Source organism: Cydia pomonella, chromosome 1, assembly GCF_033807575.1.
Source record: "Cydia pomonella isolate Wapato2018A chromosome 1, ilCydPomo1, whole genome shotgun sequence".
NCBI lineage: Eukaryota > Metazoa > Arthropoda > Insecta > Lepidoptera > Tortricidae > Cydia > Cydia pomonella.
Window position 1 is genome coordinate 2,816,334 of NC_084703.1, and position 27,515 is coordinate 2,843,848.

At 39.4% G+C, this 27,515-nt stretch overlaps 1 protein-coding gene and 1 long non-coding RNA gene across 7 annotated transcripts in view; both read left to right on the forward strand.

The window, feature by feature from the left end:
- The window catches only part of LOC133526503 (adenylate cyclase type 5-like), a 472,750-nt gene that overhangs the window by 199,832 nt on the left and 245,403 nt on the right, over positions 1–27,515 (forward strand). For all 6 annotated transcript variants that reach the window (XM_061863171.1, XM_061863191.1, XM_061863199.1 and 3 more), the window contains exon 4: positions 10,144–10,231. In XM_061863171.1, coding sequence (XP_061719155.1) covers positions 10,144–10,231 — 88 coding nt within the window. The remainder of the gene's footprint in view (positions 1–10,143; positions 10,232–27,515) is intronic.
- LOC133526740 (uncharacterized) overlaps positions 22,270–27,515 on the forward strand; it is a 57,917-nt gene continuing 52,671 nt past the window's right edge. The window contains exon 1 of the long non-coding RNA XR_009800768.1: positions 22,270–22,633. This is a non-coding gene — a long non-coding RNA (uncharacterized LOC133526740). The remainder of the gene's footprint in view (positions 22,634–27,515) is intronic.

Genomic DNA, 27,515 nt, shown 5'->3' on the forward strand with positions numbered 1-27,515 from the left:
TTTAATTACATTCATATTTAGAACATCTTTGAGAAACAAATTTGATTTGACCTGTATTCTAAATAATGACTTGTCACCGTGTAACCATGTCATAATGACTTCTACGACAGTGCTTATTGAGTGATGCATGTCATGTATAGAGTAGTTAAAGTGAAAAGGTTCTATAGTGGCCTAGGATTCAAATTGGTTGACTGTACATACACAGGTTATTCGTATAAGATACAGTACCTGGGCGACCGAGCTTTGCTCGGTTATAACTATTTACTGTAATATGGTGGTGTATAGGTGATAATCTTAACTACATTTTTTTACTAAATTAAACTTGTCTAAAACAATAAAATTAAAATATTATATATAAGCTTGAACATATAAAAAAAAAACAAATGTTAGTCACCGGGCGGGATTCGAACCCGTAACACTGGTTGTTTCTTGCCGCCCGCGTCTTAGGGTCTCCCCAAACTAGTCGACGCCGTTTCGGCAAATCGCGTACGGAAAAAGCTTTATGTCAACGCAATAAGAGCGAATAAGTCGTAAATCGGCTCGGCCCACGCGAAACGACGTCTTTCGACGGGAAAACGGCGTTTTGCCGTAAAGCTGTTCGCATTCGTACGACGCTGTTTGCAGCCTACCGCACACGTTCGCATTCATAAATCTCCTTATACCGCCGTACGGTGCCGGAAAGAGTTGAACGGCTCCGATCACGGCCGAGTACCTACGATAAGGACCGGTCAGAGCTGGCGGAAGCCGTTCAGCGTCTTCGACGGCCGAACATAGCTGACGACGGCCGAACAGAGCCGATGACGGTAAAAATGCTGGTAAGCCTTTTTTTCCATGCCCGTCTACGTAAAATATCCATCATCACAGGTTATTTATTATATAATATGTAACAATTACCAAGGAAAATAATCCTACAGGTCTGTTCAATTTCAAACTCAGGTTGTTACTAACAACCAGTCTCCAAAAATGAGATTTACGATTGCCGATCACCCGCTGTCCTACATCTGTTCGTCGGACTCAACGGCTGTACGTGTGCTGTCTGACGTCTCGACGGCAGGACGGAGCACGGGAGAGCCGACCGTCGCTTTACAACTGTTGCGATAGCAAGTCGCAGGCGATCGGGCGTCTTTACGGCCGCAAGGAGGATGAGGCTGCTAAACGCAGGTGTCCCACCGCGGAGACGGTCGATCGGCTAAATGCGAATAGTGTGGTGTAAAACACTCGGCGAAAGCCGACTCCGCGTCGACTGGTTTGGGGAGACCCTTAACCCGCTGGACCAGACGGACAGTGGCCTGCAACACGAAATTAGCGCGACCATATGAATTCGGCGTCGAAAGAAAAACGCATGAAAACTCGAAAACACGCGTTTTCCCAAACAAGACTAATCTAGATCGATTGTTTACCCCCAAAAACCCCCGTATACCAAATTTCAGCGAAATCGTTAAAGCCGTTTCCGAGATCCCTGAAATATATACAAGAATTGCTCGTTTAAAGGTATAAGATAAGATTTCGTTTTTATGGCGACAAAGTGGGAACTTTGACTATAATTATTATCTCTGAAACTAGGCCTAATCCAGAAAATTTTATATAACATTTTAGTTTCTAAATATTACCAGGAATGCTTAGTTAAAATGTCTCGCAATGCTCACGGGCACCTTGTATTAATCTAGATCACCCAGGTCCGATCACAGGTTCCCATCGCTGGGACCCCATGGGCCTAGATAGATAGTTGCCTAATTAATTATATAAAAGCTTGTAAACAGTAAATCTTGTAAAAATAGACATAGACAGGTTTTGGCAGTGAATAAACACCAATTGGAATAAAAGGTGAGTTCTTATTAAGTTAATTAAGCTATAAATCTACTAGCCTTGAAATGAACACGATTATTTACCGTTTTCTTTTATCTGGCTGTCGCATTACGGACGTCTGGAGGTCTACAAGCCATTTATAGGTTGAAACCAGAGTAGTTTTAGAAAAGTAATAATTTAATCTTAATAGCTGAGTTATTTTGCAATCCGGATCTGAAATGTATAAAATTATACGGATCTGGATTCATGGATCCTCCCATACATTTCAAAACCGTCTTTAAGATACCTCAAAAAATTTAGGGTTCCGTACCTGGAAAGGAAAAAACGGTACCCTTATAGGATCACTTTGTTGTCCGTCCGTCCGTCTGTCTGTCTGTCAAGACCCTTTTTCTCAGAAACGCGTGGAGGTATCAAGCTGGAATTTATATCAATTACTCAGGTCTACTATCCCTTGGAGTTGTGAAAAAATAAAACTTCTAAGCCAACGCAATCAAAAGATGAAGCCGTTTATGCCGCAAATTTCCGCAAATTTTCGACACTCGCAAGGCAATCAAAACCTACAGGGTACTTCTCGTGAACTCAGAATCTTGAAATTTGGTACGAAGCAACGTCTTATAGCACAGATAAAGGAAAAATTGCGAAAACCGTAAATTTTTGGTTACATCGTATAATAAAAATATTTTTAATAATTGATATGACTTGATTGTCGTGATGGGTGAACTTTTTCTTATATACCTACAGGTTTGTACGGAACCCTCGGTGCGCGAGTCCGACTCGCACTTGGCCGGTTTTTAAAGATACAATATGGAGTAGATATATTATGTTTTATGATGACATGGAGCTGATCTGATGATGAAGACTGGAGCTGGCCATGGGAACTCTGCGATAAAACAACACAAACTAATTAATTATGTTTGGGGTTAGAATTATCTCGATGAGAATTACTTGCCTGTAGAAAGAAAATTAGTCAGCGAAAAAAACTTGTATTATTTTTTTTTTTTTTGCCAAAAACTTATATTGGTATGTCAATATTAAGTTTGTGGGATTGTTTCAGAAACGAAGTCGTGGTCGCGATTTATAAGGCGTAGATGCCTAGTAAAATATTTGTAGACATTTTTTTGAAGTTTATCACATGAATATATTTAGCAATATAACATTTAAGTCATAAATACAAGGTTTTTGGAGAAATCACGAAACGTCTGGTTGAAGTAACTGGTGACCGAAGAGCTGGCGGCTTCCTCGCACAACGTATCAGTATTGCGATACAACGAAGAAATGCCGCCAGCATCCTTGGTACAATGCCTCAAGGGCCTATTTTAGATAAAAGTTAGTTATAGTAATCATCTGTATATATCCATTATATATATTGTTATCTCAATAAATATTAGGTGTAACAAAAATACTGGAGATCCGTTTATTATATTTCCATATTCGGTATCGTCTTTTGATTAGAAAAATGTAGAAGAAAAAAATATTTACTTACGTGAAACATTTTTGGCCTTCGTATAGGGTTAGCTGACTTGGGCGACCAGCCCAATAGACAAAAATTTTTCGCGTCAAAAAATATTTTTCTACTCATAAATGGGTCCTACCCGGGCTCGTACCAATGAATTTTTCAAGACTTATGTACGGAATATCTTTTTATATTCATCAGTCGCTTTTTTTGTTTCGCTTTCCAAGGAAAACATCGTGAGGAAACCGGACTAATCTCAATAAGGCCTAGTTTACCCTCTGGGTTGGAAGGTCAGATGTCAGTCGCTTTCGTAAACCTAGTGCCTACGCCAATTCTCGGGATTAGTTGCCAAGCGGACCCCAGGCTCCCAAGAGCAATGACAAAATACCGGAATAACGCGAGGAAGAAGAAATGGGTCCTAAGTTATGGTAACAATATACATAATGGATGTACAGAGGATTACTATAACTAGCTTATATCTAAAATAGGCCCTAGAGACATTGTACCAAGGATGCCGGCGGCATTTGCTCGTTGTATCGCAATACTGATACGTTGTGCGAGGAAGCCGGCTCTTCGGTCACCAGTTACGTCAACCAGGCGTTTCGCGATTTCTCCATAAAACTTGTGCGCGCTGGGACCCCATGGACCTTGACTTTCAACGCCAAATGGTCCAATGGTACGCTCGCAATGTTCGCGAACTTTTGGTAGCAAGATCGGCTACATCAGTCACTTGCGAGCACACCAGAGACAGCAACGGAGTTGATAGCAGTCGCCGTGGCCGAATCGGCCGTGGAGTTATTATACGTTTCAAAATTTCGACGCTCTCCGCCGCTGAGTTTTGGTTGTTTTTAAAGTGATGGGTGTTTTCCCGAATATTGGAAATAATATAGAAAATTAGTTTCACTGTAAGGGCTGTATCTCTCTGAACATCTAAGGGTGTCATTGATTTACCTCGGGCCGTTCGGCCTGATTTATATCTCAGGTATACCCGGACTTTGAAATGTTAAACAAGGTGGCCGCAGTTCAATCAGATATAGTGGTGATTATTTATATAAATATATATATATATATAGTTTCGTTACTTACGTGGGCTACATATTTGAAAGATCTTAATGTTTTAAATAAAAATAAATAAATATTATAGGACATTATTACACAAATTGACCAAGTCGCACTCGACGATTGAAACACCTATGTATAACAAAATGATAAGGTGATGTGACGTCACATCATATAAGTCTGTCCTAAATGTATGGAAGATCAAGGAAATTGCCATTTTGACCCTGAAATATTGCGTTTATGTGTATAGTTGTCATACACTTTATTTTTCAATAAAATGAAAGCAATCGAATTGTACCATTTTCTTTTCTATTTTTGAAAGTAAAAAAAAATTTTTTTTTTGGAGACTTCGGAGCCTTGTATTTTTTTATAATCTCAATATAATTTTTTAAATTCCACTATTTTATAATAGATGGCTCATTTTCTATCCATTTAACTAAATTTTGTTACAATATTCAACATGTGTCAGTACCCAATTGTAAAACAAATACTTTCAAGCATTACTCACGATTTACAAAATTCTTCAATTCTTCAAAAAAAAACACACAAACTAACACATTGACACATAATTTTTAATGATAATTTGATATCTTTTTCACTTTCAATCCGGTCGGGGGTTGAAACCCCGGCTCGTACCAATGAGTTTTTCGGAACTTATGTGCGAAATATCATTTGAGATTTACCAGTCGCTTTCCAGTGAAGGAAAACATCGTGAGGAATCCGTACTAATCCCAATAAGGCCTAGTTTGTTCTCTAGTTAGGAAGGTCAGATGGCAGTCACTTTCTTAAAAACTAGTGTCTACGCCGATTCTTAGGATTAGTTGCCAAGCGGACCCCAGGCTCCCATGAGCCATGGGAAAAGGCCGGATATTGGATAAATTTTCATTAAACTTATACGTTACACACACTTAACATAAAGATATACAAAAATAGTAAACCGAAAAAGTATGATAGATACGGTAATCGTAATTTTGTATCACAAACAAGCCAAAAGTATATTACGCGCACTATTGTATGTAAACTTTGATTAAAATTATTAAATAGCTTGTAAATTATGCGTATCATTGAACGTATGACAGTAACTGACAGTTTTCTCCAATAGGGAGTAAAACGTAGTGATTATATGCTCTTTGATAGGGAGTATGGAAGGTAGAGGCCTCTACTACGGAAGGTGGAGACAAGGAACGAAATCTCCATGTACCAAAAAGTGTCATCAAAAAACTTTAAATAGGCGCTACAATATCTAGAGTAGGTACTTGAACAAAAAAATCAAATCATAGACAGCGCAATTCACTCCGTCAATAACGCCTAGGTTCTTAGCTACTCTAGCGCTACTCTGGAGAGATTTGGAACTATTGTTTATAGCTGACAGCTGGACACTTTTGCAACAGTTCTACCATAAGAGATGCCACTCCTCTTAATTCCACACTCCATAGCCTCTACCTTCCATAGTATTACTGCAATGTTCTGCCGCCAGAGAGCAGCACTATCACATCACATAAACCAAAGAGTAACTTATATATAGTCCTCCTCGCCGTATCTGACGACGGCGACTCCTTCAACTGCTTTTATTCGGAAACATGGAACGCTCTAATATGACTTGCAAAGCCAAATTTGGTTTTGAAAATGCGTTTGGTTTGGTTTTGATTGTTTTGTATTGGTTTTGGTGTAACTTATACATACTAAGCCTTAAACAGTTTTTTGAGAAGTTTCATTATAACATTGATGCATCAAAGCGGTTTGTTTACAGAGGCCTACTGCGGAACGCGAAAATCTAAATTTCTTTATCTGGCCTCTTTATCGCTCGAATACGCAACGGTGATGCGGAGAGGCAGATAACGAAATTCAGATTTTCGTGTTTCATGGCCTCTGAATATAGTAGTGGTGCCCTCTACGCTGAATTTTGAGTAATATTGTACGAATATTTATTACCTTATTTAAGGTACGAAACAATTTTTAACTTTGATTTAAAAAAAAACACTGAGAGCGACAGCGCATGTCACTCCGTCAATAACGTTTAAGTTCATGTCATGTCCTTGTGCTATCCTAGCGCCACCGGAAAGATTGCGAACTATTATTAACAGCTGCCAACTGGACACTTCAGCAACAGTTCTGCTATAAGAGATTGTTTTCCATAATTTAGAGATTCAAAAAGAATATAGGCCAAAGACTTGGAGGATGAAAATATTAAGTCTATGCATCAAAAAGTGACAATATAATCTATGGTTTGACTTCTACGTGCAGTCAAAGAATTTAATTTCATACTGAATTTCACAATGTAACTGTGACATTCACAATTTCATACTGAAATTGAATAGGGAGTATTAATGCAATGTTCTGCCGCCAGAGCGCAGCACTAGCACCTTTCAAAAACCATAGAGTAACTTATACATACTGCGCCTTAAACTGATTGCGGTTTGTTTACAAAGGGCCTACCAGGAAACGCGAAAATCGTAATGTAGTTACCTGCTTCTTGTGCCGCTCGAATGTGCAAGAGTGATAGAGAGGTTAGATAACGAAATTTCGATTTTCTTGTTTCGCGGTAGACCCTCAGATTGTGATGGATTGTGGTAGTGGCGCCCCCTACACAGAGTTTCGCGTAATACTCCCAATTCTTTTATGGAAGGTGGAGGTAAGGAAAGAAATCTCCATATACCAAAAGTCTCATCAAAAAACCTTAAATAGGTGGCGCTACAATACCTAGAGTACTTGAACAAAAAAATCAAATCATAGACAGCGCACATCACTCCGTCAATAACGCCTAGGTTCTTAGCTACTCTAGCGCTACTCTGGAGAGATTTGGAACTATTATTTATAGCTGACAGCTGGACACTTTTGCAACAGTTCTATCATAAGAGATTTCTCTCCTCTTAAATCCACACTCCATAAATTCTTTGACAGTACACAGAAGTCAAATCATAGATTACTTATAACCTTTTTATTATGGAGTGTGGAATTACCTCCACCTTCCGTACTTTTTATGATATTTAATTGTCAAAAAGACATGTTTATTGTGCGCGGTATTCCTATTCAAAAATAATATTACTACGCGTAAATAGGCTAAGATAAAATATAAATAAAAGAGGTTTTTCGATGTTTTACATATAATCAATTTCGGATTAATTCAAAATACTGCTGTGAAAATACTATTACACAGTTCGTATTATTTTAAAGTGAACTGTATGGTTTGTAATATAATTATCATCCAAGAAAGTCAACAAGGAAATGCACATTATATCAAGCGCAACTGTGGTGTCTCGCTAATCGGGCACAAACGTTGATAACCTGATATCTGAAGAACTCGTTATGCAGATTACTGTAAGTTAATTTTAACGTGTCTTTAAGTGTGTCGTAGAACATTAAGTTATTATAACTATAGAGAAGCCATACCAAACAAAGAAATTCTCGCAATAGCAGCCTTAACACGCGACCAGAATATTTTAAACGCCTTAAATTTTTACACAGCGGCCCACGCGCAACGCAGCGGGTAACCTGAGCGAATAACTCGCGAACGCGAAGCGGCGCGGCGCGGTGGCCCACGGCATTCGCGTTCGCGACGAGATCGCCCTCGTAGGACACTTCCATAGGTATCAAAGGATTGATTCTCCCGCGCCGCGCCGCGCCGCTTCGCGTTTGAGAGTTATTCGCTCAGGTTAGCCGCGTTTAGGTCGCGAGATTCACGCTCCGCTTCAATGGTTTATAGTCAAAACAACAACTCATGGCGTAAAATACTGGTTCTGCGTGCCGGTTCTATACGAAGTAATATTAGTTCAATGTCGTAGAACTATACTAAAAGTATACTAATTAACTATAATAAGTATACTAAAATAAATAATCTAATAAACATGGAACGATTTCTGCTTTTTAGTCACATATATAGAGAAAGTAATATATTATAAGCGCAGATACTAAACTTGGATATATAATGATCTATTTAAGAGGAATTCCTAGTTGCGATTTTTCCATACAAACGCTCTCGACTGCTTCCTTCCTGGATTTTTAACCTAGAGCAATGATTTTTTCCAAATAAGATAAATATCACAACGCCTTGAAAATCGCAAAAACGGCTCAATTGAATTGGCTGCAAAACAAGGCTCAGTATATAAATATGACATCAAATATCCAAAAAATCAAAACATAGCGGCACAGATTATTTATTCCTCTTGCAGTTTTTAAAATTTCATAGTGAATGGTTACGTTTTGGAGGAGGAAACAGTCGAGAGTGAAACCTCGATTTTTGAGTTTTTTGTGTGGGAATTTTAGTCCGAGCTGTAGTTGTCCTCATCGCACGCACTCCCGCCCACCGCAGTGCGACAGAAACATAGCTTAAAAAATTCGAGATTTGAAAAGTTGCTCAGCAAGGAATTGCTCTTAAGTGCCGCATTATTGAATATATCGGACCATCGTCATGCCGGAACAATATGTCACGACTTGTAGAAACGATGGAATAAATCCGTACCTAAGTACCGTACCTAAGTTTAGCGATCTGACATGGCTATTTATACGCCATACATTTGACGTGCCCCTCCCCCGCAAAAAGCGGAAGACTGTTCTGTACAGAAAATTACAGACAAGGCGTCTCCAGTTGTTAAATCCTCCAAGGTTTCAAACTACTAATGCAAACGACTACAATTTCGCGTCATTGTGTAAATTCGATTTAATAAGTTCGTGTCATCCACGCTGACGCGTCGATTTGTCAATTCTGACCTTTAACGACATGACAATAAAGACAAGGCATACGTCCTCGTGAATGACACGATCTATGGTAGCCATTTGTTATATTTTTACTTATCAAGGTGTTCTTTTAATCCCTCCTCCCTTCCTTCCTTTTTTGTTCGGTTGAAAGTCTGCCGCTTCTTTTCGCCATCGCTCTACGCAACAACATTTCTATCCTCACCACTTAGATAAAATAAAAATAAAAAAAATAAAATAATAAAAATGTTTATTTATCAGCTCACAAAGGATTTGTAACAATTTCAACAAGATGGTTGGCAGTCCTCAACTGTTCGTTTCTCCAGAAACTTCCTGCCTCGCACAGCTAAACTGGAATGAACTGTCGCCTGCGGTATTTCCGAACCGATACGACCTACAAACCTTCAAGAAAAGAGCGTACTCCTATCTTAAATTCCGGCAATGCACTTGCAACTCCTCTGGTGTTGCAGGTGTCCATGGGCGGCGGTAATCGCTTACCATCAGGTGAACCGTCTGCTCGTTTGCCTTCTGTATCATAGAAAAATAATAATAAAGGGGGTGAATATATAAGTACGTATAACTTTTACGAGTAATATGGGACTAATACCAAAAGTGGCTGTTTCATACATTTTGGCTGATCTGTAAACAATTGACACTAGGCGCTACGATGTACGAAATACATTGCCGCTCGAAACATTTTCAAAAATTAAATATGCTCTGGTTAAGACTAAATTAAAAAATCTTTCAGAATTGTTTTATAGCACTAAAACCTACATCTACTTAAAGTTAGCAGTTAAAACAAAAATACACACTGTATTTTGTAGCTTGCATTTTATATATGTGTGGCAATGAATGTTTAACAGCCATGTAGTCTCCAATCTTCCCGATTAACTACAGCACCTGTCCAGTTGCTGACAAATGCGTTCAAGTCGTCCCACCCTCTCCTATTAGGCCGACCATGCCGGCGTTTACTTGTGGCACCCACTCCGTGGCTAGTTTAGCCCACCTCTGTGGGTGCATACGTCGCACATTGCCTACCCAGTCCCACTTTAGCCTTACGGCTTTGACCCCAACGTCGACGATGCCTGTTTCTAAAATGTGTTTCTTAATGGTTTCTTATTTCTTTTTCCCAGGTGGAATCAGAGAACGGCGCCTCGCCGGCCCTACCGCTATGTCCGTCGGGCCGGCCAGATGTCGACGCAACACCGCTACTCGGAGATGGTAAGTGTTAACATAGTATTCACTGAATGTAACTCATTCATTGCCAACGTTTATTACGTTACACTCTTAGCCGATCTCAGTATTTTTGACTCATTTTATGGCTTTGAAACTGGCCGAAGACCGACCCGTATAGCGTCGTGCTATTCATGATGGTCAAGCCAAACACGACGATGCCTGGTTTACCTCTTTGAGAGAGAAACGCATGAGGCACCACGAGCAGGCCTCCAACCCTCGCCCACCTGGGGAAGCATACACCTGCCGCGTGTGTGGACGTGGGATCCTCTCTCGCATAGGGCTATACAGCCACGAACGCAAGTGTCGTTACCAGGATGCTGCTTATAACATCTCACACAGATGAAAAGGCCTATTATGTATGGCTTTGAGTGAATATCAAGTTTATAACGAGTAGGCCGAGCGAAAGTATTAAGTTAAACATTTCTCGTGGGATTAAAAACCTTTTAACCACGGTCTGATATATAAGACAAACAATATCCAGTTCATTTCGCTGCAGTTTGATAAATATGACAAATCTTCGTGTAACTTCGTACCGGCGGCGACACGAGAACGGATAAATAGGTATACATTTTTCGCCTTAGGGTGCCTTTCGACCAGAGATGTGCTATGCTTGCTATGCTACGTTTTCATACATTTGAAACGCAGCTCCAGCTACAGCTACGTTTCAAATATATGAAAACATAGCATAGCACAGCATAGCCCATCTCTGGTCGAAAGGCACCCTCATTAGTCTTATTACCAAACACCATTATCAGTGCTACCAGTATCAAAACAAATTACTTAAAATATTTTTAAAAATATTTATAGTGTGTTATTTACTCTGTGCACACTAAAGGGGGCAGTGGGCAACCTCAAAACATTGCTAGGCTTCGTGGAGGAGCTGGGGTGGTTAGAGTAGCGCTACCTCGATTCACGTAAAATAGACACAATGTACAAGTACTAACTAATTAACTATTGTATAAATTATAAACTGAAATAAATGCGATATACTTAGAAAAAGTGACCAAAGCCTGCAGTCCTCAGTGAAGTTTGCATATACTTAGAAATTTCGACCTATGCCGCCGTGGCCGAGGTGGCTGAGGAGTTTAGGCACCTGCCCCGATAGCAAATGACGCTAGCTCGATTCCAGCCCAGGGCACTTGAGGCCCTGGTCAGTTTTTATTAGTATTTAAGACATTTATTTTGGGTTACCGTTATTATAGATTGTGTCGTTCACAACGACGCGAGCCTTGACTTGTATCATCATGTTTAATAATGGTCAAAGTCAAATCTGCGCGTCGTCGTGGATGACACAAACGTTGAAGATAAGGGTTGGCCAAACTATCTGCCGTAATAATAGCTACTTTAACACGTAATACGCAATCAATTTGTTTTTTTTATTTTATTAAAAACTGATCGGCGATTGGCTCTAGTCACACCTGATGGAAAGTGAAGACAGGGCCTAAGATGGAGCTCACCGGTTCAGTAGTAGCCTATTCACTCTTGCTTTAAAGAGACCGAGGTCATATTTATCAGGGAATACAGATGGCGGGAGCGCATTCCATTCTTTAGCCGTCCGTAACAAAAAAGAGGAGGCAAACCGTTTAGTGCGAACAAATGGAATGTGTACCACGAACGGGTGCATTCGCTCCCCACGCCTGGACGTCCGATGATGGAAAGGGGAAGGTGGGATCAGATCGTGCAGTTCCTGTGGACACTCCCCGAAATGTATCCGATAGAACACCGATAGGCTAGCTTAACTAGCAAGTTGCTTCGGCATCACTTTCTATAGGAGTTTTAAGATTTAGTAACTTTTTAGTAGTTTGGAGGACAATTTCTCCCAATAGGTTGAGTTTGGGCAGCTAAAAAAAAAAATACGTGTCCGTTATTTTAGACTACTCTATAACATATATAAATATAAATCAAATCGGAACCGGACAGTTGGGTACCTTTCCTTGTCAGTTAAAAAAACTCTTAGCTCTTATAACGGTCATTATTTTATTCTATTGGTTTGTTTTTGTTAATTTTTTGACAGATTTCGATAACATCTGGTGAATATACTGGATGATTTTGGGAACGTGATCCCGAATGTCAAAAATGTTTTAAGATGGTCATAATAAACAAATTTCCCAATGAACTTTCATTATCACAAAATTACGATAAAGAATCTAATGTATTCCCTTGAGGCCCCGGAGTAGACGAAATGCATGGGCCCAGGAGTTATATTTTATTTCGCGATTTTCATATCGGTCCGATGGGAAACCTTGTTCAGTATGATCATCTTAATACATTTTTGACATTGGGGTTCATGACCCTGAAGTCACCCAGTATAGAGTTCCCTATGCTGTACCATATCATCGCAATTTCACCCTGTCCTACAAAAACTTCCCCTGAGTAACGAAAACGTGTGCAATCTTCGTAACTCTATTCCGCCCGGAATGAGAAGCTCTTCAAACTTATGAAATTTTATCAGAATGTAACGAAAAATTCGCCAACAAAATGATAATTGTATAGGACAAGGAAAGCGAAAAGCCAAGTTTCAAAACGAAGCTCTGAGGAAATTCTCTTCCAAGTTCAAACAGTGGCTTTAATGAAAATGCCACACAGCAAACGAGAGGGAACCAATTGCGGTGCGTAAATAATAGAGCACGAGTTGTTTAGCGCTACCCAATCAAACTTGATGTTTGCTTTGTTAAAACAGTTGCCCCACCGCCGCAGAGAAACACAGCGCAGTCACTTTACAAACATAAGACTTCTCCCGACGTCACCGACGAGTGACGACACGTGTCGTGCGCTGTTGCCAAACTTGTCGAGCGAAGTCCGGCAACGTTGCCAGTAGTGGCGCGGTTTTGACGTCAGGCGTAGACTCGACGTCACTTCAGTCACTAGGAATGTAGACTGATAATTAACAAGCACTGGTGGTTTCATGGTAAGAAGTTGTGCGTTCAAGATTCGGACGTCTCGTAAATAATAGAGTGCGAGTTCTTTAGCGCTACCCACTCAAACTTGATGTTTGCTTTGTAAATACAGTTGCCCCGCCGCCGCAGAGAGACACAGCGCAGTCACTTTACAAACATAAGACGACGACTCGCAGGGCTGAATTTCCATCTATGCCAACAAGGCCCGGGCTTAGGGGCTCAGGCATCCTAGCAATGGTTTTGAGATGGAGAAAGTCCCCCCCCCCCCCCCTAAATTCTAAGTACTGTGAAGGTGGAAGTCTCTTGATAGATAATTGGCAACGATTATTTGAATTCAGAACTATCGCCCTGCTGAAGGAATAAAGATCTGCAGGCGATTTAGCAAACATGTCGAGCGAAGTCCGGCAACGTTGCTCCATTCGACGTTACTTTAACGCTACTTGTACCATCCCACTAAACCGGGGTTAAGCTGTTAAACCGTTAACCCAGTGTCAAATTGTACTCGTAACCATGGCAACTACAGGTTTAACCGGTTAACTCCGGGTTAGTGGAATGGTGCATGTGGCGCTAAGAATGTAGACTGATATTTAACGAACGCTAGTGGTCTAGTAGTTAAGGTTGTGGGTTCAATAATCAAACGTCTTGCTATAAATACTAGAGAGCATGAGTTTTTAGCGCTACTCAATCAAGCTTGATACTCGTATTTTCTATTATAAAACGCTGCCGTACGGTTGCAGAGCAACACAGCGCAGTCACTTTATAAATATATAAGACTTCTCCCGACGTCATTGGCTAAGTTGCGCCATCCGACGTCACTTCGGGCACTAAGTAGACTGATATTTAACAAGCGCTGGTGGTCTAGTGGCTCAAATTCTTTAAAAGAATGTGGATGAATGTGGAATGGTGGGTTCAATAATCTAATGTCTTATCGTAAATAATAGAGAGCATGAATTCGCTACCCAATCAAACATGATGTTTGCTTTTTTTAAACGTTGCCGTACAGCCGCAGAGCGACTCGGCGCAGTCACTTCATAAACATATAGGAACCACAAACCCGGCTCAAAGGACCATAATGTACAGCCATTAGCAATGTAGACTGATATTTAGTAGGCGGTCTAGCGGTAAGAGCTTTGAGAATCGGACTTATCGCCATAAATAATAAAGAGCGGGAATAATTTAGTGCAATCCAATAAAATTTGATGTTTTGTTAAAAACGAAGTATGACCATACTGGCGAAGTAAATTTAAAAAGAAAGTAAATATTTTCTAACCAATCACTGTCTATGGTAATATGGTTTTAAACAGTATATGCGATCTATTGTAAAACTTACCTAGTACGTAGTTATACGTAGGTAGTATGAAAAATTTCAGCTAAATCGAAAATCGGGAAGTGGATCAATTTTAATTTATTTTTACCAAAATAACATACATACGAGTACTAACAGGGCAAGTTAAATAAAAGCTTGTGATAAGAGGATTATGGAGAGAGCTATGGAGCGCAACATATTGGGTGTTAAATTAAGGGATTGATTCCGAAACACCACGCTGCGCCAAGCGTTCAAGACTCAAATATTAGACGTAGCTCGGAAAGCGGCTAAGTTGAAATGGTAGCTGGTCATGTCTGCCGAATGCCGGACGACTTGTGAGCCAAGAAAACCACTGAGTTAGATCCCCACGTGTCTAACCGAGGAGCTGGTAGACCTCGTCGGTGATGGCGGGATAACTTGGACTCTTTGGAACCTTTTTGAGAGGCTGGCGAGATATAGCACTAAACAGAGACGAATGGAAAAAGTGCAGCAAGCCCTTTACCCAGCAGTGGGACGCAGTGGACTCTGAATAATAATAATAATAAAAAGAGGATTACGTTTGTAAAGAGGTTTTCAACTATTCTCTTGTTGTTGTCCTAAAGCACCCCAGAGGTGCAAAGGGCCTTCACAAGCTCGCGCCACGCCTTCCTATCTTCAGCTCGTCTTCTGGCCTCGCTCCAGCTCAACCCGACCGCTCATAGCTCTCTTAGGACGGACCGTTGCCAAGAGGGTACAGGACGCACGGAGCCACGGCTTCCGTCCGGCGGTTTCCACGCGAAAGCTATGGTAGCATTATTCGTTTCCCCTCTTCGAATAGTATGTCCTATCCATCTCCATTTCCGTGTCGCAATTTCTTCGTCAATGGGTGTTTGCCGGCATATACTCCATAGGTCTTCATTTCGAATGGTTTTTGGCCAGAAAACGCGAAGGATCGACCTGAGGGACTTGTTGACGAAGACCTGAAGTTTATTAGTTAGGCCTTTAGTCACTCTCCACGTTTCGCAGCCAAAAAGCAACACAGATTTCACAGTGGATTCGAAGAGGGAAAGTTTAACTCGTCGCGTGAGCACATTCGACTCCCAAACAGCCTTTAATTCTCTTACTAATGTAATATTATACATTTTAAAATCTCACTTACGGCTGTTATCCGTAAAAGTGGCCTTTTCGCACAATCAACAAAAACAGAAATCCACTCCCAAATGAATTATATCAGCTTATTCGAGTATCAGTCCAAAAAGCACCATGTTCCTTAAACAACAAAATATAAAAGTCAAAAGCCAGCACCTTTGGATTAAAGAGAAAAAGCTACCAATTATTGTAATTACACACATTAAAATTCAATTCACATACAAAAGGATCCCATTTTAAACATACATTTAACATGAACCTTGCGCGTTCGTATTAAAACACAGAAACGCTAAGCGGTTTAGCTTCATTTGAATTTCCAGGCGAATTTCTTTGATTCATATTTACATTTTAAACTCTAAAGCAAACGTATTAAAGTTGGTTTTTGTTTAAAGCTGTGAAGTTTGCTGAGTTCTGAGTGTCGATCTCAGGTCTCGAAAGGGAAATAAAGAAATATTTGAATTGCTAATTGGGGAAAGAGCGACGGGAGAAAAATGGAGTTTTGGCGGCCTTCAAATGTGTTCGTCGACAAATTATGGCCCGGGGAGAAATAAGTAGCATTCTAGGAGTGGTAATGACACGATCACAGTACTGGGAATCACAGTGGTTTTTAAATTGGTACATTTCGAAACAAGTGTAAAAAGTAGGAATCACCTTTTCGCAAGTTTATTGTACAACGTTTTCAGTACAAGTGGCCCTTTAAATTTTCGACATACACACGTATAGTGCTAATAGTTACCGTACTAAGGTAAAGTAGCACCATGTGTACTGTTCGTAATTCCTGTACCTCCTGTGGTACACAATGTTTTTCATCGCATTTGTGAGAAAAAAAAAGAGATTTTTTTATTTTATTTAATAGTTATTTCTTCAGAATACTACAATAACGATCTCTATACCTCGTTTTAGGCTTCCGAACCCAAAGGGTAAAACGGGACCCTATTACTAAGACTCCGCTGTCCGTTCGTCTGTCCGTCTGTCACCAGGCTGTATCTCATGAACCGTGATTGCCGCTATAACAACAAATACTAAAAAAACAGAATGAAATAAATATTTAAGAGGGCTCCCAGATGTTACTCATGAAACCAAAAGAATGTAAATGAACATATATGTAGGTATGATATATTTTTGTTAAATTTTGGCTGTGCCTTATTTTTATAAAGTGTTTTTCAATAAATTCACGTCAACACCGTTAACAGTTTATCGCCCACTGTTGAGCACAGGTCTCTCTTCGAGTACGCATTTGTCCCGGTCCTGAGCGTATCTCATCCGGAACTGACCCACAATTTTCCGACTGTCCATAGCCAAGGTGCAGGATATGGGTTACGTATTTTTTTTAGCCTATTTCTGTGTTTCAAACGCCTCCCCTCTCGCTTTACGATCTTCCCTGTGCTGAGCAAGATCCCGCCAAGCTCGCTGAAACGCATCCAAGTCGTCCCAAGGGTTACGCATTACCAACCTAAAATTCTTCTCAGGTGTTTCCCTTGCGCTATGACATGGGGTTCTTCAAGCAGGAGTTCTCAGAGGTTGTCGACGCATGAGTCCTCCGATGTTGCTCATGTCCATGGGCGGCGATGACCTGCTCGTTTGCTGTCTATTATATTGGACATGTTGCTAGAAAGTGATGGCAAGTGGACAAACAATTTTTTCATCACACTTGCGAAGATAAAACTAAATTTCAAGCGAAATAATTCTTAAATATGGTGACATATCAAACATTCGTCCGCCATTTTGTAATTTCTAGACAGGTTCGGCTATTCGGCATTCAGCCACGATTAAAAATTATGTAAAAATATTTTTAACTGCTGTTAAAATTAATCGAATTAAATAATTTTAAACATACACAAAAATATTAGATTATAAACGTCAGTATTTTAAAAGTAAAACTCATTTATACTACTTGATTTGTATGAATAAGAGACATAATTTTAAAAAAAAGCTATAACTAGGGAGTTATAATTTGTTGTTGACTATCCATAACTCCCGCGGGTTATATTGTGGCCTTTGTCCTTCAGTACACTTGCATGAAATATAATCTTTTTCGAGCAAGTGTGATGAAAAAATGTTTACGTATTGGTTGCCGCTTTCAGATGAATGGAGCTCCAGCGGTTGGGTGGACGACATTCGAAAGATTGCGGGTAACGCTAAACAATCAAAGTATAGTGTATAATTATCTCTTCAAGACCAGGAAATAATCCTTTCCTCGAACTGCTTTTGATACAATGGCTGTTTTTTACCGTGGGACTTTAGTAATGATATTTATAGATCGGCGTGTTCTAGGCTAATTATAAGTACAGTCACGTCTGAAAATATCGATACGAAAAAAGTGCCAAAACTATGTATACACTACCTTAATATATGGGCAATAAAAATAAAAAAAGGAAAGTTGTTTTTGGCTGGGCGTTAAAGTTTAAAGCATCGTTTCATATGTGGTATAAAAAAGTATAGAAAACTCACTAAAAGGGTTACTATAAAAACTGTACACACACAGTCAACTGAGCATGCCTCCGAATACATTAAAGCCGCATCTGGGCGCTCCATTGGAACGGCCCGTAGTATCTGCGGATATAATAGCAATACCTCCTAAGTATACTGAGGCAAGTGCAAAATCCGGATTTTGAGAGGAAATATCAGCTGAGCCCCTCTCAGATTTGAGAATTTCAGGCAAATATCTCCGTCGCTCTGACAGGAGCGGCTGCTAGAACTAGTGCGGTAAGGACAACAACACACAAACACCATATTCCGGATTGCATAGAAACACACCCGAAAACAACGTGTAAACCGATAGCGCCGAGTTTTCGGAACAAAATAATAAACAGGGTGGAGGGGTTTAGTCCGTAGGCGGCTGGAGCAATCCCAACCGAGTCGGGCATACTGCCAGAATCCGGACTGGCAGTATCCAATGAGGATTACCTCCACCACAAAAACTACGTAAAAATATCAGTACCCCTAGTGTAAATAAATTCGATTTCGAAACGTGACGTACGCGTTTGCGTTTAGTCTCATTTTGTATTGGATTTAGAAAGAGCGCGCCAAGCGGGACGTTTTGGAAACTCAAAATCCTATACAAAATGAGACTTAGCGCAAACGCGTTCGTCACGTTATGATGTCGATCAAATTTACACTAGGGGTACAGAAATCAAGGTTTCGTTCTCGACATTTTCCTCCTCCAAAACTTAACCAATCTTAACGAAATGTTGGGAACGGAATGAGAAAGAAATTATTTGTCTCTGACCAATGTTTCCCGAGCAAAGTTCAGTCTCCCAGATATTTGAATTTGTTATATCTGATTTTTTAAGTGAAAACATCTTTAGCGGCGCTGTGCACTTTTTGTGATGGGAAAATTGTTTTAAACTCGCGACAGGTCACGTGACCGACAAATTCGACAGATTGATCGTAAGACGGACACGTGACCTGATCGGAAAAACTGTTACAATGTCATTGAAGCCAGTGAAGTAAATAGTCGTTGAGATTATGGATGGAAGTTGATTTTTCTGAGAGATAAACTTTTCAATGTTAAATAATTGTAATAGTTCTGTACCCCTAGTGTAACTTTGATCGACATCATAACGTGACGAACGCGTTTGCGTTAAGTCTCATTTTGTATAGGATTTTGAGTTTCCAAAACGTCCCGCTTGGCGCGCTCTTTCGAAATCCAATACAAAATGAGACTAAACGCAAACGCGTACGTCACGTTTCGCTGTCGAAAATATTTACACCAGGGGTACTGAAGTGTTTAATTTTTAATGTTATATAAATTGTCATGTTTGTGTACGATAGTGCAATAAATGAATATTGTATTTTACCACCGAAATGATGGTACTTTTATATTGATAATTAAAGCAACTAGTGCAAAATTATTCCCTAAAATGACTCCCAAAATATCAAAAATGCACAACGTAAGGTCTTACTGGAAAATAAATTGTACGTGCCCCGGCATAGATTTGATTTGAATCTTGACGATCTGTCTGGCATGGGTAGCCTACCTATGAAGCCAATGGTCCCGGGTTCAAATCCTGGTAAGAGATGTGGGAGTGTAAGGGATCGTGGTGTGATGAACATGGATATTTAATTTTGTTCCTAAGTCATGGGTGTTTTCTATGCATATGTCGCATTCAACTTGTCGGATTCTGCCTTTTACAAATATCATCGTCATTTTACAAACGTGAAACGTTAGAGTCAGACCAAGTTAAGTTAGCAGCGATTTTGACAGCCCAGTCTGTTCAAGTGTTAAGTAAACGTTATAACGTAGATGATTGGCGTTTAAAATAACACTTGCGCTCTCTGGGCTATCAAAATCGTTGCCAAATTATCTTGGTCTGACTCTAGAAGGCAAATTGTTAGTGCGCTCAACAGTGTCAATGTATACGTGATGGTTGTCTACGGGTGACCACTTTTTGGTGTTTCATAAATTTATATGAACGTTTTTACCACACCACCATCTTTAAAGCCACCAAAATCTCAATGTCACCCAAAACCGGATCATAGCACCCCACTATCCACGTGGTCTTGTCTGTCCTACCCCTAGAGAGCAATTGCGAAATCGGGCCGATTGGAACAGATCTGTATCGTATCGTTGTGACATTGTCCGAATACGGCCGACTTTTATAATGACATATAGTATAGATAGAAAATGAGCAATTCATCACAATAAATTGAACCCGTAAAAGTATTTTAAAGACACCAACAATGAACTCGTAAAACCTGACCATGAATATATAATCACGCGCCATATTGCGGAATTTTATTGGAACTAAATTTTTCATACTAAACATAATTGTCACTCTATACATGAGAATAACAGCGGCTCTTGACAAATATCATATATTTCTGGTCGGTCTTTATCTACCTATTAATATAAAATCTATTTACGCTTACCAATTTTCAAATCAATCTGACCATTCAAAAGAAGGGTGAAAATTGCAACATAAAACTTATTGTAATATAACTTTAATTTAATAAAACGTTATTTAGAATAAGTCAATATTTATTACGATTACTTAAAATATTATAATAAAAGTCACATGATTTATTCACGTTCATTTGCAAGAATTATTCTTTTTTTTTTGTATCTTTATTTGACGTTGATAAGCGCATTGTAATTGTAATATGCCTAGTTGAATTATAAAATAATGTTATCTTCTTTATATTTATCTTTAAAACGAATGGTTAATAATACATGGTGGTTAAATCGATAAAGAAAACACAATACCTAATATACCCTTAAATGAATCCTCACTTTTTTTATTAAATCTTTAACCTTTAATATTTGGTTATTAATACTAATTCTGTTCCTATTCTTATACAAGTTAAATTTTGGCCTCTGAATTAAGTGACCAAGTTGAAGCGTGAGCAGCAAATCAAATAAAAACGTCTACCCGATCATTTCTCGCCCTAACGACAGTCGTAACTAAGTTTATTTAATAACCCCGCCCCCCCCCCCCCGCCCTTCCCCCCAATCTGTAATATCGTAAAGCGGGTCGTCATTGAAATTGGGCAGTAAGTCGGCAATAAGTATCGCGATAACGTGTCAAATCCGGCGATAAATTTGATCCGGAGGGCCGGTACATTTTCAATGTTATGTTCCTTTGGTTTCGGCGAGTCCATCTTTGCGGGCAAGTCGATTTTGTCTTGGAAGAGTAGCTAGAGTTTAGACTGTTGAGAGTTTGGGATTGAAGGTATTTGCTAGAGTGAGAAAGTAAATTATTCAAATACAGAATTATTCAGATTGACAGCGGTTGGGGTCCCTATTCTGGTTCATACCTGGTCCAGCAAATCGCTGGCCCAATATTACATGTTTCACTTTAACCGAACTGAAATTTGAACATTGTCATAGTGACATTAAGTCGAATTTGAACTATCTTGCAAATATAACATAGAACCCTGTAACATTGGGCCAGCGAAATATCGCTGGCAGTACAGCACGGTCATACGGCCAATATTTTTGTAACATTCGCGCCAGTCTAAAATATCGGTACGAAAACTTTTGACGAAGCCTGCGCTGTGGATTTAGATAATGATTGTGTTCTGGTACTTATGTTTTCGTTCAATAAGTCAATTATATTGAAGTCGCGGGTTCAAACCCCGGCTCGTACCAATGAGTTTTTCGGAACTTATATACGAAATATCATTTGATATTTACCAGCCGCTTTTCGGTGAAGGAAAACATCGTGGGGAAGCCGGACTAATCCCAACAAGGCCTAGTTTACCCTCTGGGTTGGAAGGTCAGATGGCAGTCGCTTCCGTAAAAACTAGTGCCTACTGCCAAATCTTGGGATTAGTTGTCAGCGGACCCCAAGCTCCCATGAGCCGTGGCAAAATGGCGGGACAACGCGAGGAAGAAGAAATAGAGTGAAACTACATAACAAAAACAGCGAAAGGGAGCCACTTCTGGGCCGTCATAAGATGAAAGGGGACGACCGCCCGTAATCGCCTTTCCATACAAACACAGCCCCCATTTTCCTCTCTGGATATTAACATTATTGAAAATATTTTTAAACAATTTGATGTGTTTTAATCATAGCTATGCCCGACCGTTTGTTTTTTTTTTATATTATAAGAATTAGGAACATTTAAAAATTTGTCTATAACCTGTTTTTGAGTCTAACCTTTATAATTATAATTAAAAAAAAAAAAAAAAAAAACAAAAAAAAAACTGCCCGACCGCTTGAGCTTGACTAATATACAAATACGTATGTATGGAGGATCGATCGTCCCGTTTCAAATAGGGAGCATGAAATATTATTAGTACCAGCTGTTAACCTGATCGGCTTCTCGTCTTATGTTTCGGGGCCCACTCCAATTTGCCAAATAGTTTGGGAAATACTGCTCAAATAGTTAAGCTCCTTATGCAGGTTACGTAAAACTACCCAACTATGGTCCAATACTGCAACTATAGTCCCCAAGTTCAAAAGGAAATCCTCCTAGTTTTACCTTCCATTTATAAACATACTTTGCCGTAGAACTACAAAAATATAGTAAAATACACACCTGAACGAGAAAAATTGAGTTTATTTGTGGACCATAGTTGGGAGCTTTGGACTATAGTTGGGTGGTTTTACGGTTTTTATTTAGTCACCTGGGCAACTTTTACTATGGCACCGACACCAAAATCACGAAAAAAATTGACGGTTTCATACATTTTGGCTGTCTGACCTTGGCATTTTTTTTATGTAGGACATTATTACGCAAATTGACTTTTGAACCCGGGACCATCAGCTTCGTAGGCAGGGTCACTACCCACTAGGCCAAACCGGTCGTAATATTTTCTATGAGTAAACATTTTCTTCGCTATTTCTGGGTTGGTCCCATAGTAAAAGTTAAGTATGACCTATATATTCAGCCCGTAAATTATTGCAGGTGACTAAATAAATATCCTGTATAAAGACACTAAAATGATGACACTTCCGTCCCGTTCTGAAGGGCCGTGACGTCATTTTTAGTGTTCCTAGGGCTCCTTTCCTTTTAGGGCTGGGAAAGTCCATTTTTTCGGACGAGTCAATTAAGGTAAGGCCCTATAGGTTCGTGTCCTCTCACACTCACTGGTAGTATCTAAGCGTGAGCATTGGATTTGCGTGCTCAGGACCACAGATACCATGTTTTAGAAATTCAATTTTTGTAAGTTAAAAATGAATCGCTGAGTCGTTCAAAAGTAAAATTGCACATTTTTAGAAGCATTTTTCAAATGATTACCTTTTAAAATAAATGTGAGCAAGACGAAAGTAATGGTATTTGAAAAAGGAGAAAGTATGACAAACTGTGAAGTTTTGATTGGTGGTTTTGAAAGAGTGGGACAAGTGAAAGAGTTTGTGTATCTGAGAAACTTGTTCACTAGGGACGGTAAACATAATGAAGATATTGAAAGGAGAGTGAATGCTGAAAATCGTGTGAATGGGGCACGCAACGCTTTTATGAGCAGCCAGAAGGTGTCGCAAAAAGCACGGTTGGCTGTGCATAGAGGGGTGTTGGTGCCTACACTTATGTATGGTAGCGAAAGTTGGGTATGGCAGAAGAGGCATCAGAATCAGAGAGAAGTGAATGTAGTGGAAATGAGATCGTTGAGAAGTGTGTGTGGTATAAAATTACAAGATAGAATTAGGAACAGTGTGATAAGGGAAAAGTGTGGACTGAACGAAGATGTAGTGGCAAAAATTGAGAAAGGTATGTTGAGATGGTTCGGACACGTGGAAAGAATGAGTGAAAGAAGGTTAACAAAGAGAGTGTATAAGGGAGAAGTAGAAGAGGTAGCTGGAAGGAGTAGACGTCGGCGGACTTTCTCCGATCAAATCGGGGAAATCCTGAAGAAAGGCCAGGTCAAGAGCACCCTAAACCGACGAGCGTGTATAAGGAATGTCATGAAAGTTAAGGAAGCGAAAGAGGTATGTCAGGATCGTAGCAAGTGGAAATCCGTAGTCTTGCCTACCCCTCCGGGAAATAGGCGTGATTATATGTATGTATGATTACCTTTTGTGCATAAATTGTTACAAAGTTTTGAAGTACAGAGCTCAACGAGGGGGGGCGGGTTTAGGGTCGGCAACGCGCATGTAACTCCTATGGAGTTGCAGGCGTACATAGGCTACGGAGACTGCTTACCATCAGGCGGGCCGTAAGCTTGTTTGCCACCGACGTAGTAAAAAAAAAGTACGTTTTAGACACCTACTCGTGTGTTTTTTTTTTCTGTCGAGCGAGAGTAAAGCAAGAATGATTTGAATCGTTGAAGTCGCTAGAAAAAATCCTCATAATTGCTAATATAATTTTTGGCAACCATATTATTATTCAAAAACTCGAGAGTCGGGACAGATGAATAGACTGGGAAGTTATGACATAATATCTAAGGACTGGCCTTACGGGCACTAAGAATCTAGTTCAGCGGTGTCACTCACGAATTTGAACCAATAGTGCAGTCTAACGCAACTAGTGTTGGCCAATCACGCGCGTGATGCGAACTCATCAACGAATCACATTATAGCGTTAGACTGCACGATTGGCTCGAATTCGTGTGGGTGACACCGCTGTACCGGCCTCATTCTTATTGCCCGTAAGATCCTTAGATATATATATGTCAATGCTGGGAAGCTTTTCAGTGCAGTCTTGAAAAGAAATCGAGTTCTTTCAATTAAGACTTAGTAGGACTAGCAGATTATAAAGAATATCTATTCGCATCTGTTAATAAATAATTGATGGATAATGTTCAGTTGATACATTGCAAATAGGTTGCCTAGTAAAATTGCGTGCGGTCAGATTTTTTTGACGTGAAAACTTCTTTAGCGGCGTTGCGCACTTTTTGTGATGGGGAAAGAATGTTAAGCTCGCGACAGGTCACGTGACCGACAGATTGAAAATTCGTAAGACGGACACGTGACATCACGGTGACGTGCAAATTGAATGTCATCGAAGCCTGGTTACTTTTGAAAAATCGTATCTCATTCAGGTGTGATATTTTATTTTCTTCATAATCTAAGTGCTGTCATAACGGTTAAAGAGGTTTAATCTTTGTTAATTGTGTTGTGTTGTATCTTTGTGTTGTTGGGTGTCCATGATTGGAGATACTCAATTTTTTTATTAACTTAATCTTAACCAATTTTTGTTTTAAAATTTAGGCAACTATGGACTGCATTGACCTACTTTTTAATAAGGCAACCAATTACAGTTAGATTATGTATAAAATAAGCTATCATTTGATATAATATACGACTAAATAACAAAAAAAAGTACTCATTAAAAAATCTGTCTGTACTCAATCTACCTTTTTGTTTCTTTGTTTGTTTAAACTTTACGAGGTACAAATGGCGGACTTAACGCCTTGAGGCATTCTCTACCAGTCAACCTTTGGGCTAAACAGAAATAGTTAGTTTTTGCAATGTGGTAATGTGAATATTATCTATCATTTATTTCTTATCACAAATAACAGATGAGGGTAGATATTCTTTATAACGCATTTTTGCATTTTACCTTTCGATCGTTCTTTACCGAAAGTACTAAAAAACTACGCAACACATATCAATATGTTTTTCCCTGTTCTATGCTAAAAATATATTTAGGAAATGGAACTCGTGACTCCACGTTTTACCGAAATAAGTTGCACGTTTACACGATGGCCCCGTAATGGTCTTTCCACACGGGGATCGCAACTTAACATAACGGAAATGTATAGTCATAACAAGTTATGGCTAGTTCCTCTCCATATTCATACTTTCAAGAGTCCGCCTTTTGGGCCACTTTAGAAGATGGTATTTGGGTATTTCTTTACTTTATTCTATTCAAAGAAACGATCGCTTAAGAAACATTGCGCTCTAATGAAATGAAATGAAATGTTTTAGGGTTCCGTACCTCGAAATGAAAAAATTATATTGAGGTTTCTAATATCATAATTTGCGCGAGAGACACTTAAAAGTGGTAAAATGTTTGTCCACCCCCCCCCCCCCCCCTGTAACTTCTAAAATAACAGAATGATAAACTTTTAAAAAATATATGATATACATTACCATGTAAACTTCCACAGAAAATTAGTTTGAACGAGATCTAGTAAGTAGTATTTTTTTAATACGTCATAAATGGTACGGAATCCTCGCAAAAAAAGTCCGACTCGCACTTGGCCGGTTTTAGTTTATTTATTCCAGACATAATTTTTTCCATAGGTATGTACAATAAAATTAGACTAATTAAACTAAAATCTACAATTAATAAAACTCGTTGTCGATGGCGAAAAAACCGACAGGTTCAAATGAGATTGGGCCGGTCACGTCTACCGCATTCATCCGGATAGGTGGACTGGCGTAACCACCGAGTGCATGCTGGTAGAGGGATGGGGGCGGAGATGGGGGGATGACCTGGACGGCTTCCTTAACCCTTTGAACGCTTTATATCATAAACACAAACATCACTCAAACGCCAAGCTCCCGGGCGCAAGCGAGCTAATATAAACCTCACTCGAAAGCAGGGACTGCATAACCGAAAAAAAAAACGATACCTTTATATTATAGATATAATTCTTTAGAACAAATTATTAACAGATACGTACTTACAGCGATAGGTGAACGACATAACAACAATGAAGTTAAATTTTTTATTTTATTTTATTATAGGACATTATTACACAAATTGACTAAGTCCCACAGTAAGCTCAATAAGGCTTGTTTTGAGGGTACTTAGACAACGATATATATAATATATAAATATTTATAAATACTTAAATACATAGAAACACCCATGACTCAGGAACAAATATCCATGCTCATCACACGAATAAATGCCCTTACCAGGATTTGAACCCGGGACCATCGGCTTCTTAGGCAGGGTCACTACCCACTAGGCCAAACTGGTCGTCAAATTAGTTAAAGTTTACAGAGAAATTTAAACAATTCGAAAAAGACAAATTAATTAGGACATTATGAGCGTCGTTTAAGAATCTCTCAACCTGTTCAGCAGTGAAAATCTTTAATTTCTTGCTTTTAAAGTTTGCCGATCGTCTTTTTAGTCCGAGGTTACCGGTTACGATGGTTACTTTTATCTGAGTGACTGGAATATATGATTGGAATCGGCGCCATTTACATTTTGATGGTTTTTTTTTTTTTAATTGTGATGTGTCTGAAACGGCCTTATGGCATATGTGGCTGTTAGCTGTCGCTCGAAGTACAATTAAAACAATAGTTCTTTTTTATTTGTACACTTAACAAAAATTTTCACCACACCAACGCGAGGAAACTACTATGAAATACCAAAAAAAAATTGAATCAATTCCAATTGAACGTAATAAAAAAAAATATCATTCAAAATCATTATTTAAAAGTCATTCCACTAGCCAACATAAGGAAACAGCTCAGAATTTGCATCTGATTACTTTGCCCACATGTGGATAAAATGCAACTTTCTCATTAGTTTTTGAACAATCAAGAAAGCCTTTACCAGATGGTGTGGTGAAAAATTACTTTCCACCCTAGCGTGG